Source organism: Bos indicus, chromosome 1 (genome assembly GCF_029378745.1).
Source record: "Bos indicus isolate NIAB-ARS_2022 breed Sahiwal x Tharparkar chromosome 1, NIAB-ARS_B.indTharparkar_mat_pri_1.0, whole genome shotgun sequence".
Classification (NCBI taxonomy): Eukaryota; Metazoa; Chordata; class Mammalia; order Artiodactyla; family Bovidae; genus Bos; species Bos indicus.
In genome coordinates this window covers 58,272,720-58,288,827 of record NC_091760.1, presented here as the reverse complement: position 1 = coordinate 58,288,827, position 16,108 = coordinate 58,272,720, and the positions used below count along the sequence as shown (strand labels likewise).

General features: G+C 38.9%; 1 protein-coding gene across 4 annotated transcripts in view; it reads left to right on the top strand.

Moving 5' to 3' along the window:
- CD200R1L (CD200 receptor 1 like) overlaps nucleotides 1-14,115 on the top strand; it is a 28,562-nt gene extending 14,447 nt beyond the window's left edge. For 2 of the 4 annotated variants that reach the window (XM_070787889.1, XM_070787896.1), the window contains 4 exons: nucleotides 1,307-1,528; nucleotides 1,644-1,895; nucleotides 13,016-13,139; nucleotides 13,530-14,115. In XM_070787889.1, the coding sequence (XP_070643990.1) occupies nucleotides 1,307-1,528; nucleotides 1,644-1,895; nucleotides 13,016-13,139; nucleotides 13,530-13,542 (611 nt within the window). In that variant the 3' untranslated portion in view covers nucleotides 13,543-14,115. Of the gene's footprint in view, nucleotides 1-1,210; nucleotides 1,529-1,643; nucleotides 1,896-13,015; nucleotides 13,140-13,529 lie in introns of all 4 variants that reach the window. The other 2 variants (XM_070787883.1, XM_070787874.1) reach the window with 1 other exon arrangement.
- Nucleotides 14,116-16,108: the final 1,993 nt, after the last annotated feature.

Below are 16,108 nucleotides of genomic sequence, written 5' to 3'. Positions count from 1 at the left end.
TTAGTTATGTGATCTTTATTTGGCTATAAAATGCAAGGACTTGAGTACATCTCTGAAGAGGCAGGTGACACCAGAAGATGAGAAAGGAGATATTAAATGCAGAGTTTAGTACAGACAAGTTTCATCCATATAAACTTCTTGTCCATTATAGCTGATTCTATTTATGAATAAATAACTGACATGCACTTCTGTTAGAGGTGAGTTGTAACAGACACACCTAATTAGCATATCTCACCGAACCCCTACCAAGCACAGAACATTATATGAATTTATGGGAAAGAGTGACCTTTTAAATTGGAAAATATCTGTAGGTTTGCAGAGCTGAATTTTTACTTTAAAAGATGTACAAAAGGAATCAATTTCTTTATTTAATTCTCATAATTACATTTAATGTCTGGAAATAAAATCTGCAAGCAAAGTTCACAGTTGAATGGGTCTGGTAGTATAACTGAATAGGAAAAAAGGAAGGAAGGAAAGAAGGAAGAACAAGAGGGAAGGAGTGAGGGAAGGAGGAAGTAAGGAAGATCTGTTGGTTTTACTGACTTTGGGATTCTCCAAATAAAAATAAACTTAAAAAGTTTCCAGCTTGTTTAAAAAATTCCCAGCTTGCTTAACCTAAATGCCACTCTATTTAATGCTTGTCTGAAGTGATACTCTTAGGAACAGGCATTTAGTTCTGAGGTTACTGATTCATTCTCTCATCAAAACTTAGGAAGAGACTAAACATCACTTATTATTCCCTTTTCTATCCTGTGGAGTATGAATTACAAGATAAATCTGCTAGTCTTTATGACCAAAAGATTAGATTTAGAACACTGTCTTATAGATTCTATTTTCTCATCTGTTTGTTTTATAGACATCAAATCTCCTGAACTAATGTTATAACACTTGAAAAATTTTGTTGCATATATAATTCATGTTGCTATCTTAATGATTCATAATACAGGATGAAGTTGGTTAATCTTTGGATAAGTTTAATACTTTATATATTCTCCGGGCAAGAATACTGTAGCGAGTTACAATTTCCTTCTCCAGGGTTATATATATTTCATGTAATTTCTTGTGTAAGTCTAATATTTCTGGAATATTACCACCAGCAAAGTTCAAGTACAACTTCATGTAATATACTGTGGATTAATTTTAACACATGAAGTTCTATGAAGAGCTTTTCTCTTATTATTTTCATGTTTGTGCCTGTGTGGGTGTCCAGTTAAAACTTCACTATCAGTACTAGTGGATACAAAAGCTGTGCTCACTTGCCCTCCTGTGCTGTGGCCAAGTGTGTTGGTAGTAACATGGGAAATAGTCCTCAGAGACAAGCCGCCCTGCTTCGGAGCCTACAGACGTGATACAAATCAGACCACGAGAGGAAACTGTACTGACAAGAGAATAACCTGGGCCTCCAGACCTGACGAGAATCCTGCCCTTCAGGTTGATCCAGTGGCCATCACTCATGATGGGATTTACACGTGCCAAATAGTAACAAATGATGGGAATTTCTATCATGAGTATCACCTCCAAGTGTTAGGTAAGGAACATCATATATTTTGGTATTTCCAATTACAAGATTTGGGACTGAAACAAATCTATGAATTCTATGTCCCAGGTTTTAAGATTGAAGCATTTCCCCTACATTTCTGCAGTGCCCCCTGAAGTGACCCTTGTTCAAACTGAGAAGGGAACTGCAGTGTGCAAGGCAGCTGCGGGGAAGCCGGCTGCACAGATCTCCTGGACCCCAGAGGGGGATTGTGTCACTGAGCAAGACCCTTACTGGGGTGATGGCACAGTGACCGTCCAGAGTACATGCCGCTGGGGGGGCCGCCATGTGCTGAACGTGTCCTGCTCTGTCTCCCACTTGGCTGGCAACAAGAGTCTGTCCATAGAGCTGGATAAAGGTAAGTGCCTGTTCCTAGAGTGAACTTGATGCTCTATAGAAGATTGTGAATAACCAAGCAGAGGGTAAGAAAACTTATGCTTCTAATTCAGAGATAGTCTCTAAAACTTAACTGAGTAATGCATTAGTATACTAGAGAAATTGTATTCCTTTATTAGATAGAAGGAATTATTTCAATAACTCCTTACTAATATATTCTCCTAATATCTTTTATTCTGGCACTGTAAAAGTACTTTGAGATTAATTATTGGTTGTTCCTGTTTAGCCACTCAGTTGTGTCCGATTCTTTGCAACCCCATGGATTGCAGAACTCCAGGCTTCCCTGTCCTTCACCATCTCCCTGAGTTTACGCAAACTCATGTCCATTGAGTCAGTGATGCCATCCAACCATCTCATCCTCGGTCGTCCCTTCTCCTCTTGCCCTCAATCTTTCCCAGCATCAGGGTCTTTTCCAATGAGTTGGCTCTTTGCATCAGGTGATCAAAATATTGGAGCTTCAGATTCAGCATCAGTCCTTCCAATGAAGATTCAGGGTTGATTTGCTTTAGGATTGACTGGTTTGATCTCCTTGCTGTTCAAGGGACTCTCAAGAGTCTTCTCCAGCACCACAGTTTCGCTCAGCTTTCTTTATAGTCCAACTCTCACATCCATACATGACTACTGGAAAAACCATAGCTTTTATTATATGGAACTTTGTGGGCAAAGTGATGTCTCAGTTTTTTTATACGCTGTCTAGGTTCATTGTTACTTTTCTTCCAAGGAGGCAAGCATCTTTTAATTTCATGGTTGCAGTCACCATCTGCGGTGATTTTGGAACCCAAGAAAATAAACTTTGTCACTGTTTCCATTTTTTCCCCATCTATTTGCCATGAAGTGATGGGACCTGAAGCCATGATCTTCATTTTTTGAGTGTTGAGTTTTAAGCCAGCTTTTTCACTCTCCTCTTTCACCTTCATCAAGAAGCTCTTTAGTTCCTCTTTGCTTTCTGCCATTAGTGTGTTGTCATCTGCATATCTGAGGTTATTGCTATTTGTCCCAGCATCTTGATTCCAACTTGAGCTTCATCCAGCCCAGCATTTCGCATGATGTACTCTGCATAGAAATTAAATAAGCAGGGTGACAAAATATAGCCTTGACATACTCCTTTTGCAATTTTGAACCAGTTCATTGTTTCATATCTGATTCTAACTGTTGCTTTTTGACCTGCTACAAGTTTCTCAGGAGGCAGATAAGGTGGTCTGGTATTCACATCTCTTTAAGAATTTTTCGGTTTGTTGTGATCCACACAGTCAAAGGCTTTAGTGTAGTCAGTGAAGCAGAAGTAGATGTTTTTTTGAAATTCTCTTGCTTTTTCTATGATCCAACTGGTATTGGAAATTTAATCTCTGGTTCAGCCACCTTTTCTAAATGTAGCTGGAAGATCTGGAAGTTCTCAGTTCACCTATTGTTGAAGCCTATCTTGAAGGGTTTTGAGCATTACCTTGCTAGCATGTGAAATGAGTGCAACTCTATGGTAGTTTGAATATTCTTTGACACTGCCTTTCTTTGGGACTGGAATGAAAACTGAAATTTTCCAGTCCTGTGGCCACTGGTGAGGTCTCCAAATTTCCTGGAATATTGAGTGCAGCACTTTAACAGAATCATCTTTTAGGATTTGAAATAGCTCACCTGGAATTCCATCACCTCCACTAGCTTTGTTCATAGTGATGCTTCCTAAGGCCCACTTGACTTCACATTCCAGGATGTCTGGCTCTAGGTGAGTGAGCACACCATTGTGGTTATCTGGGTCATGAAGATCTTTTTGTATAGCTCTTCTGTGTGTTCTTGCCACCTCTTCTTAATCTCTTCTGCTTCTGTTAGGTCCATACCTTTTATTGGTTCAAAATATCAATACTTACATATCATTTAACAATACTAACTCAGTAGATAGTCAAGAACAATAACTTCTTTGCTGATATTTCATTTTTTATAGTATTCACCCCTTTATTGCTACTCTGAGTAACAGAGCTTTCCTTCTCCCTTGCTGTCTGAAGCCAATTCATTGAACAAACATTTTTTCAATGTTATTATGTATTTAAAGCTGATGATACAGAGATGAAAAGTCAAAATCCATGCTTTCTTATTGTTCCAGGGAACATAATATGTTGATTAGGAGCAATGTCTTTGGTAACACATGGCTCTCATTTACCAAATGTGTAACTTTGAACAGCATTTAAGTTCTCTGTCTCAAGATTTTGTTTTTAACTGATATATAACATTATATTAGCTTCAGATGTACAGCATAATATTTAATGCTTGTTTTTGTGAAATGATCATCTAAATAGATCTAGTTAGTGTCTCATGGTTTCTTCATCTGTTAAATAGGATAAAAGTACCCACCTCACAGAGTTATTATGTCCATCAAATAAAATAATATATGTATTTAACATGGTGCCTAGCACAAAATCAGTACTCAATAAATATTAGCTGCTATACTTATTATATGAAAAATTATTAGCTATTATATTAATTATATCAATACATTAGATATTGTACTCTATAACATTATTAAAAATAATATATATTAATTATTCACCATAACATCTCTCATATTGATCTGTGTTTCTGCAACAGCTTTATATGGCATACAATTCACCCATTTAAAGTGCATTATTCAATGGTCTTTGAAGATAGTTGTACAACCATCACTACAATCAATTTTAGAACATATTTATCACTTCAAAACGAAACCCTTTACCTTTTAGTTATCACTCCTTAATTCCAACATTCCTCTAGTTTTAGGCAATCACTTAATCTACTTTCTGTCACAATAGATTTTCCTATTTTGGACATTTCATATAAATGGAGCTATATAATATGTGGCCTTTGTGACTGGTTCCTTTTACTTAGTATATTTTTTCAAGAATTACCCATGCTGGGATTTCCCTGGTGGTAAAGTGGTTAAGAATCCACCTGCTAATGCAGGGGACACCGGTTGGACCCCTGGTCCAGGAACTAAGATCCCACATGCCTCAGGGCAACTAAGCCTGTATATTGCAACTACTGAGCCCATGCATTGTAACTACTGAAGCCTTCACACCCTAGAGACTCTGCCTCGCAAGAAGAGAAACCAATTCAATGAGAAGCCTGTGCACCACAACTAGAGTGCCCCCACCTGCAGCAACTAGAGAAAGCCTCCATGCGGCAGCAACAACGACAAACAGAATCACCCATGTTGTAACATGTATCGGTACATTCACTTCCTCTTTATATATATTTATATTATTTATTTTAAATTAGGTTTTTGAAATGACACAAATATGTGCTTTTCTCATCATAGAACAAATTAAATACAGATAAGAAAACAGCCTGCATTTACCCTTCTGGATTTTAATATACAAATAGTCCATTATTCAGTGGAGAAAACTCAGGAAATACAGACAAGAAACAAGCAAACACAGTCCCAGCCCAAAATAACCATAGTTAACATTTTGGTGCATATCCTTTCACAAGTATATTTATACATACACACACACACACACACACACACACACACACACACACACACACATATATATGTCCACATATAGATAAATATGGGCTTCCCTGGTAGCTCAGACAGTAAAGAATCTGCCTGCAGTGCGGGAGACCTAGGTTCAATCCCTGGGTTGGGACGATCCCCTGGAGGAGGACATGGCAACCCACTCCAGTATTCTTGCCTGGAGAATTCCATGGACAGAGGAGGCTGGCAGGCTACAGTCATGGGGTCGCAAAAGAGTTGGATATGATTTGGTGACCAAACAACAGCAACAAATACATCTATATATTTATACATTTCCCTCCAACCCCAGCAATTAACTTTGTGTGGGGACAGAGATTATAGGTTCTAATGGACAATACTACTCCATGAGTTGATCTGCTGGACTAATTCCTACTAGCTCAGGTATTAATACAGCTTTTAATTAATTGTTTTATAATTAATGTTTTATAATGTTATATAATGTTTTTATAATGTTTTATAATGTTCCATTGATATTTACAGCTTCTACTCATTCTAGTAGTGAAATAAAATATATAGATAATATTTATATGAGTATACCCACTTCTAATCTTTATTTTCCGGTATCCATCTCCTAGTGATGGACAGAGAAGCCTGGAGCACTGCAGTTCATGGGGTTGCAAAGAGTTCGACACAACTTAGCGACTGAATGGCACCAGCAACAATCCACCTCCCACCAACTCTAGGCTCTTATTTTATACTTATTGATTCCAGACTGAATCATTTATTTCCAGGCTCACCTGACCTTCTCTTCTGTAGACCAAACATAACCTGTACTCTATTTTCCTCTTCCATGTCCTCAGAAGCTTGGCTTCATTAATCATCCTTGCTCTCCTTTGTTCAGTCTTTTCTGTTTCACAAATCCTTTCCCTAAGCCTGATTATGTAAACATGCCTGTTTTCCTTTCATACTTAAAACAAGATGCTATGAATTCCTCAAGCTGTTAGGTCTTGCCTTTTACTCATATCCAGTATTTGAAAAAGAGGATTCTAACAAGGTATTGATTTCTGAAATATACAAACAGCTCATACAGCTCAATATCAAAAGAACAAACAACCCAATTGAAAAGTGAGCAGAAGACCTAAATAGACATTTCTCCAAAGGAGACATACAGATGACCAATAGGCACATGAAAAGACACTCAACATTGCTAATTATTAGAGAAATGCAAATTAAAACTACAATGAGGTATTACCTCACACCAGTCAGAATGGCCATTATCAAAAAATCTGCAAATAATAAACACTGGAGAGGGTATGGAGAAAAGGGAACCCTCCTACACTGCTGGTAGAAATGTAACTTGGTACAGCCACTACGAACAGTGTGGAGATTCATTAAATATCACAATCCCACTCCTAGACATATGTCTGGAAACAATGGAAACTCTATCTTTGAAAAGATACATGTACCCCAATATTCATAGCACTATTTACAATAGCCAAGACATGGAAGCAATTTAACTACATATATACAATGGAGTATCATTCAGCCACAAAAAAGAATGAAATAATGCTATCTGCAGCAACATGGATGGACTTAAGAGATTGTCACACTAAGTGAAGTAAGTTGGACAGAGAAAGACAAATATCATATGGTATCACTTATGTGTACAATCTTTAAAAAATGAAATGATATAAATGAACTTATTTACAAATAGGAGTAGACTCATAGACATAGAAAACAAATTTATGGTTCAGTCAGTTCTGTTGCTTAGTCATATCTGACTCTTTACAACCCCATGAACTGCAGCACGCCAGGCCTCCCTGTCCATCACCAACTCCCCGAGTTCACCCAAACTCATGTCCATTCAGTCTGTGATGCCACCCAACCATCTCATCCTCTGTCGTCCCCTTCTCCTCCTGCCTTCAATCTTTCCCAGCATCAGGGTCTTTTCCAATGAGTCAGCTCTTCACATCAGGTGGCCAAAGTATTGGAGTTTCAGCTTCAACATCAATCCCTCCAATGAACACCCAGGACTGATCTCCTTTAGGATGGACTGGTTGGATCTCCTTGCAGTCCAAGGGACTCTCAAGAGTCTTCTCCAACACCACAGTTCGAAAGCATCAATTCTTTGGCACTCAGCTTTCTTTATAGTCCAACTCTCACATCCATACATGACTACTGGAAAAACCATAGCCTTGACTAGATGGACCCTTGTCGGCAAAGTAATGTCTCTGCTTTTTAATATGCTGCTAGGTTGGTCATAACTTTCCTTCCAAGGAGTAAGCATCTTTTAATTTCATGGCTGCAATCACCATCTGCAGTGATTTTGGAGCCCAAAAAAACAAAGTCAGCCACTGTTTCCTCATCTATTTTCCATAAAGTGATGGGACCAGATGCCATGATTTTCGTTTTCTGAATGTTGAGCTTTAAGCCAACTTTTTCACTCTCCTCTTTCACTTTCATCAAGAAGCTCTTTAGTTCTTCGCTTTCTGCCATAAGGGTGGTGTCATCTGCATATCTGAGGTTATTGATATTTCTCCCAGCAATCTTGATTCCAGTTTGTGCTTCCTCCAGCCCAGTGTTTTTCATGATGTACTCTGCATATAAGTTAAATAAGCAGGGTGACAATATACAGCCTTGACGTACTCCTTTTCTTATTTGGGACCAGTCTGTTGTTCCATGTCCAGTTCTAACTGTTGCTTCCTGACCTGCATACAGGTTTCTCAAGAGGCAGGTCAGGTGGTCTGGTAATTAAGTTAATTTATGGTTACCAAATGGGAAAGCATGGGGGAGGGATAAGTTAGGAGTTTGCGATTAAGAGATACAGACTGCTGCTGCTGCTAAGTCGCTTCAGTCGTGTCTGACTCTGTGCAACCCCATAGACAGCAGCCCACCGGGCTCCCCCGTCCCTGGGATTCTCCAGGCAAGAACACTGGAGTGGGTTGCCATTTCCTTCTCCAATGCATGAAAGTGAAAATTCATAGTGAAGTCGCTCAGTCGTGTCCGACTCATAGCGACCCCATGGACTGTAGCCTACCAGGCTCCTCTGTCCATGGGATTTTCCAGGCAAGAGTACTGGAGTGGGGTGCCATTGCCTTCTCCGGAGATACAGACTATTTATTAAATAGGTAAACAAGAAGGAACTACTGTCTAAATAGGAACCATATTCAGTATCTTGTAATAACATATACTGGAAAAGAGTCTCAAGAAGTATATACATAAATCTGAATCACTTTGCTGTATACCTGAAACTAAAATGACATTGTAAATCAACTACATTTCAATTTTAAAAAAAAAAGAAAAGGAAGATTTTATATTCACTGTCTTTTCTATGCCACCTCACATCTGCTCCTTAAATCACATGCATCTCTTTGCACATAAAATGTTCTAACAGAAGGTACTAGAATTCTCTCAGATGCCAAATAAAATATAAAAATTTCATTCCTTGTTATTAATTAGCTTCTTTATGATATTTGATGTGGTCTCTCCTCCCTTTTCATCTGTTTTCCTTCCATATTCACTTTGTTCTCTTATTAACTTACAGCCAATTTATTAGTCTTCTTTAATAGATACATTTTCAACTACTCATTCCAAGAAGGAAGGTATTTCAATGTGTTCCATCACTGATTCTCTTCTCTTTTCCTTTTTACATCTTTTCTTTGAGGGATCTCATCGAGACCCATGACTTCAGCCACATCTAATTCTTGACTCTTAAATCTATATTTTGAGCCCAGATTTCTCTCCTTGGCTCATTGTTGTTTTAGTCACTAAGTTGTGTCTGATTCTTTTGCAGCTCCATGGACTGTAGCCCCCCAGGCTCCTCTATCCATGAGATTTCCCGGGCAAGAATACTTGAGTGGGTTGTCATTTGTCATTTCCTTCTCCAGGGGATCTTCCTTACTGAGGGATCGAGCTCGGGACTCCTGTATTGCAGGTGGATTCTTTACCGTTGAGCTACCAGGGAAGCCCCTCTCCCTAGCTACCCATGATCAAAATCAATTTCTAATTGACCAGCTTCACCCAAATGCATCAGGGGCACCTCAGTGTGCATATATTCTCAACCATAATTCCTCTACTCTAGTTCAGATGGTGAAGAATCTGCCTGCAATGTGGGAGACCCAGGTTCAATCCCTGGTTTGAGAAGATCCCTTGGAGACAGGAATGGCACCACTCACTGCAGTATTCTTGCCTGGAGAATTCCATGGACAGAGGAGCCTGGTACAGTCCATGGTGTCACAAAGAGTCAGACAGGACTGAGGGACTAACACCCCTTCTGAAGCTCCACACCTATATTTTATGTCTTGATAAATGATTTAAGCCAGAAAATTAAAGACATCATCCTACAATAGCACTCTTTCTTATTTCTCAGAATGAAAGTCAGTTCCTATCTTTCACTGATTCTGCTTTAAATTCTTTCTTAAATCCAGACGTTTTTCTTTCTTCTGACTGCACTAATTGAGCACATGATCATCTCCTTCCAGGATTATTTCATTGCCTTTGTAACAGGTCTTCTGGCCCTAACTTACCTTCCTCCGTTCTCCTACACTGTGGCCAGTGACTTCCAAGATGAAAAACAGGCTTCTCCCCTACTTAAATGTGCCCAGGGCCTTCTCTTTGCCGCTTGGAAAGTTAAGCCCCTTCGGCCTGCTGCTCTGCTTGCCTCGTATCTTGCTAGTCTCCAGCGTGTACCCTAAGCATGTGGGCCTCTTTGGGCTCCTCAAAAGTGTTATCCTCTTTCAGGCCTCTCCTCTTTACAAGCAACTTCTACCGCTTCACAGTGTACTTCTTTCCCTAACTCTCTTCTATTCCGTTCAATCAATTGCTATTGCAGTTTTAAGACAATTTGATATAATTCTGTGATAACTTCTTTCACCCTGCAGTTTGGTTAACTGTTTCTTCTCTGTGCTCACATAATGCCTCATGCATGCCTCTGAGTACTTCCATAGTCTTTTAATTAACTGCCCATTTCTCTGATTCCCAGTACAGTGTAAGCTCCTTGAGAATGTTGTTGTTGTTGCTAAATCATGTCCAACTCCTTGTGACCCCATGGACTGCAGCACGACAGGCTTCCTTGTCCTTCACTGTCTCCCAGAGTTTGCTCAACTCTTGTCCACCAAGTCAGTGATTCTGTTTAACTATCTCGCATCTGCCACCCCCTTCTTTTTTTTGCCTTCAACCTTTCCCAGCATCAAGGTCTTTTCCAATGACTTGGCTCTTCACATCTGGTGGCCAAAATATTGGAGCTTTAGCTTCAGCATCAGTCCTTCCGATGAATATTCAGGATTGATTTCCTTTAGGATTGACTGGTATCAAACCAGGGACTTTCAAGCGTCTCCTCCATCACCACAGTTCAAAAACATCAATTCTTGGGCATGCAGCCTTCTTTATGGTCCAACTCACACATTCATACATGGCAACTGAAAAAACCATAGCTTTGATTATATGGACTTCTGTCAGCAAAATGGTATCTCTGCTTTTTAATACACTATGTTTGTCATAGCTTATCTTCCATGAAGCAAGCATCTTTTAATTTCATGGCTGCAGTCACTGTCTGCAGTGATTTTGGAGCCTAAGAAAATAAAGTCTGTCACTGTTTCCATTGTTTCCCCATCTATTTCCATAAAGTGATGGGACCAGATGCCATGATCTTAGTTTTTTGAATGTTGAGTTTTAAGCTAACTTTTTCACTCTCCTCTTTCACACTAATCAAGAGGCTCTTTAGCTCCCCTTGAGAATGGGAACCATACTATTCAGTTCTACATCCTCAGAGTTTGACAGTGTGTGGCAGTTACAAATAATTGCAGACTTAAATTCAGATCATCACTGACTTCTCTATATATTACACTCTATGCTCCAGGTATGATTGAAGTTAACTCATCTTCAAATCTTTGCTCATATTGTTTCTTTCCCTTGAAAAGTCTTTTTCTTCTGCTTTTAGCCTATTTAATTCTTTTATCAGCAAGGCTCAGTTCAGATTCCACTATGACCTCCCTGTTAGAGCTGACTAAGCTTCTTTATTCCTTAGATGATTTACTATCTATAATACTCACTTAGCACTGCTTTTTTCTCTTATAGGTTATCTTTTCACTGTCTAGATCTGACTCTCCAATTGATTTGTGAGCTTTTTGAGGGTTGTGACATGTCTTCTTCCATGACAGTGCCTGATAATCAAAACACTTTCTAAATTACAATTTGAATTCTGCTAGTGTATCATTCTTTCAGGACAGAATTTAGCAATGGTATCTTTGTTTTTGTACGTGGTATGTTTTTAATAAACATTTTCTGAATGAATAAATGCATAGTAAGCATTGTTAATTGAGAAGGCAGTGGCACCCCACTCCAGTATTCTTGCCTGGAAGATCCCATGGACGGAGGAGCCTGGTGGGCTGCAGTCCATGGGGTTGCTAAGGGTCGGACATGACTGAGCTTAAAACTTCCCAATTCTATAAGAAGAAAGTAAAATGTACTTTCTGACTTCCTATGTAAATGTTAATCTTTGAGCATTATTTTTAAATATTTTGAGCACTAGCCTGCTAGGAGATAGTCTGCTAAATTAGACCTTGAGCAGATTATTTAACAGGATGACATAACCTTTTAAATGAAAACTTAGATTAGTACTTAGACTTCACACACTCTTTTGGCTGCCATTTTTGTAGGAGAAAAGACTTCAGAATGATGGCCCCAACTATTCCCATTTTATCTTTTCAACAGTTCTTGGGGGCATTTTACAGATGAATAAATTAAAGCAGAAAGACATAAAATACCCTACTAATGGCGTTACAGCAACTCTGACAAAACCACTTCACTGTGGGGAAAGTACTATCAAAGAGTACTCAAAATATTTAAGAATAATGCCCAAAGACTAACATTTACATAGGATGTCAGAAAGTACATTTACTTTTTTCTTATAAAATTGGGAAATTTTAACGATGCTTACTGTGTATTTATTCATTCAGAAAATATTTATTAAAAAGATAACATGCACAAAAGCAAAGATACCCTTGCTAAATTCAGTCCTGGAAGAATGATATACTCAGTTCAGTTCAGTCGCTCAGTCGTGTCCAACTCTTTGCAACCCCATGAATCGCAGCACGCCAGGCCTCCCCGTCCATCACCATTTCCCGGAGTTCACTCAGACTCACGTCCATCGAGTCAGTGATGCCATCCAGCCATCTCATCCTCTGTCGTCCCCTTCTCCTCCTGCCCCCAATCCCTCCCAGCATCAGAGTCTTTTCCAATGAGTCAGCTCTTCGCATGAGGTGGCCAAAGTACTGGAGTTTCAGCTTCAGCATCATTCCCTCCAAAGAAATCCCAGTGCTGATATCCTTCAGAATGGACTGGTTGGATCTCCTTGCAATCCAAGGGACTCTCAAGAGTCTTCTCCAACACCACAGTTCAAAAGCATCAATTCTTTGGTGCTCAGCCTTCTTTACAGTCCAACTGTCACATCCATACATGACCACAGGAAAAACCACACTAGCAGAATTCAAATTGTACTTTAGAAGGTGTTTTGATTATGATGATCTGTAAACTTTCAAGAATATTTTAAAAGGCTCTTTTAAACTATAGACTCTGATTTGTTCGTTAGAAGAATTTTTGAAATGGCTCTTCACCTCTGCCTGTGTTATCTATGTTTAAAGGTGTCAGAACCCTGGGATTTCCAGGATCAGACTTACTGATCATTCTCTGCGTGAAATTCTCTCTTTTGTTGGTTATCCTGGTCTTTGTGGGATTCATCCACTTCCAGAGAACAAATGATTGCAGGTAGGAAATGAAAAGTGAAAATTGTAGATCCATTAGAAAGAAAACATTATGAGAAGACTTTGAGTTTACAATGTCCCGGGGAAAGCCTGACCCATTTTTTTTTGGGGGGGGGGCACATTGTTTGTATCTTGGCTCATTCTTTGATATAAAAGCCTTGTTAACAGTTGAGAGCCCAGGCAGAAGTGCCTGCAGCACTAGCGCAAGACAATGAAAAACTACTACTTCACTGTGGTTTTTTCCTGAGAGAGACTTGCCTAGTCCATGCTTTGAGAATTCTGTGGGGGAAATGAAGTTTAACTGGCGCTCCTTCAGTGTTTGCTTCCCAGTTTCTATACTTCTGAAGGCTTATATTCATTTCTGCTTAATTATATACTTTATGTTTTTTCCTAGATCAAGAAAATAAAAAAAAAATCTGGATGTCAATTTAGACTTGAGTTATCACAGAAAAGCAGCCAGCTGAGATCAACCTTCGTTTCAACATCTAGCTCAACTGCTCTTGTTACTACTGGAAATCTTTGTGTTTAGAATCTGTGTGATAGGTGTCAGGCTGGTTTCAAATTCTTAGTCTCTCTCTATATATACACATGCAAAAGCTTGTCACTTACCATTAGAATTGCCTAGGATGAGTCATCTATTTTCCCCTTTGCCCTAGGGAGTTCTTATTTGCCAATTAGAAACAACCCTGCTTCTCAGCCTAAAGAGAAAGATGGCTCAGTAAAAGGCAAAGAACAATGCTGTGCAGTTTTTCTATGCACGTTGGATTATTGGGTGGTGCTTTCATCCTGTCTATTAATAGTTGTTTCCTCTACCCACTTGAGACGCTAATCAACATTGCAATAGCAGGACCCACTCCAAACACTGCCTTCAAGTCACCCCATAGCTAACTTTACATTGTTGCTTGCTTGCTAGTAATTACTGAGAATTTGTATTGAATGTTTGACCTGATCATTAAATAAATGTCCAGAAGTTGTTTTTAGTAGTACCTGTATTTTTGAAGAAACTATTAGTTGATTCCACATAAGAAACTGCTAGCCATTGGAGAGAGTGCTAAATGTCGCCTCACCTTTTAGAGCTGCAGTGTCTGGATTTCTTGTCTGCATTACAAAATGTGTTAATTGTGATAAGAGGAAGAGTACTTGGTGGAACTGTAACAACTTCTAGGGCCACTGTAAACTGGAACCTTTTCATCATTGATATTTATGGTAATATGTATTAAAAAGTATCCTTTTATATAAAGGAAAAATTTATTGTGTAAAGTGGCAGGTGATTTGGGCTATTACTTTTATTTTAAGCAAAACTCTAAGGGAGAAAATGAATGCATACTACCTGGAGAATACTAAAATAAGTAGAATAGTCTAGTGGTTGAAACGAACAACTCCAAAATCTCAGTGTATTCATGCACAAAAGTTTATTTTGCTCACTTCACATACCAATGCAAGCTAGTGGGGCTAGGGCAGGTGGTAGGAGGAATTTTGCTGGAAGCTAGAATTTTATGGCACTGCCTTTCTCAGAGTATTTTCTGTTCAGCAAGTGAATAGGAAAAATATGGAGAGATACAGAGACAGAGGACAGAGAGAGACAGAGATAGATGCAGGATTTTAGTGGAAATCGCTTTTGCTCACACTCCATTGACTAGTGCTTGTCACATCGCCACACTAACTGCTATGGAGCTAAAGAACGTATTGTAGCTGTCTTGGAATAAATAAAATCAGGTTTTGGGTACATATACCCAATCTCTGCCTACAGTAAATAATAAGACAAATGCGAAGTTTAATACCCTGTTAGTAACCAAACATGAGTCAAGAAATACATTAGTAAACAATGTCATGTATAACTTATATTAGTTCTTTTCTCTCTCTTTTTAAATCATAATTCCCTCACTTTTAAGATAGGGCATAAAATGGAAGAAAGTCTAATACTACAATTCAATTACAGCCTCAAAAATACTGTTGCACATATTGCTAGCTGCCTGGTGCAGTGTTCATTTCCCCTTTCATCTCATAGTAGATGATTGTATTCATGATTCCAAATTTTCTCCTCTCCCTCTATCCATGTAATTTGTCAATAACCTTAGACTTCTTTCCATAAAAAGTCTTTATGGAAAATTCTTTCCATAAAGAATTTTATTTGCATTAGCCAATAAAATGAGGCAGAAGTGGCAGTGTACCAGTTCTGAGCCTAGATCTAAGAGGTCCTGAAAATTTCTATTGCTACTCCATTAGAACATGACTGAGCTAGTCTTCTGGAGGATGAGAAAGATGTAGAAAGCTGAGACACCCCAGGATCATCCCCCACTTTCTGTCAAGGCCAGCCTACACAATTCAATAGCTGTTAGTCATCTCCCCCAGAAGTGTGAAGAAGCTGAGTCAAGGTCAGAAGAGCTGCCCACCTGACCTTCAGTTGATCTCAGACATTTGAGCAATTGTCACAGAAGTTTTTGTGGTTGTTTGATACACAGCATTGTCATGTTAGGTTTCTGACACATGCCTAGTAATAAAACTCCACTTTTCTTTAGTGTGGAGACATACTTAGCTAAAAGACATTTCTCAGTTTCTCTTGCAACTCAGTATGACCACCCACAAAAGTTTTCACAAGTGTAAACACACATATTGTGTGATATTTTTGGAATCGTTCTTTAATTAAAGAGAAAGAAGAAGCCCTTTTTTGCTTTTTATTCTTACCTCTTAGATTGCAACTCTGGTGTGATGACTGGAAGTCCACCAGCCAAAGTGGGTCTTAGGTAACTTTGAGGATGGAACCTAACTTAATGAGGGTGAAAACGAAAGACAGAAGGATCCCGGCGCCTCATGACCATGAAGTAGCCATAGACTACCTACCTCTACATTTTTGTGTGAGAGAGAATAAACTATTTTGTTCATGGCACTGTTGTTTTCAGTTTTACTCCATGTGCAGTTGAACTTAATCTGATTGACATAAATATCTAGCTTATCGACCATAAGATTGGCTCT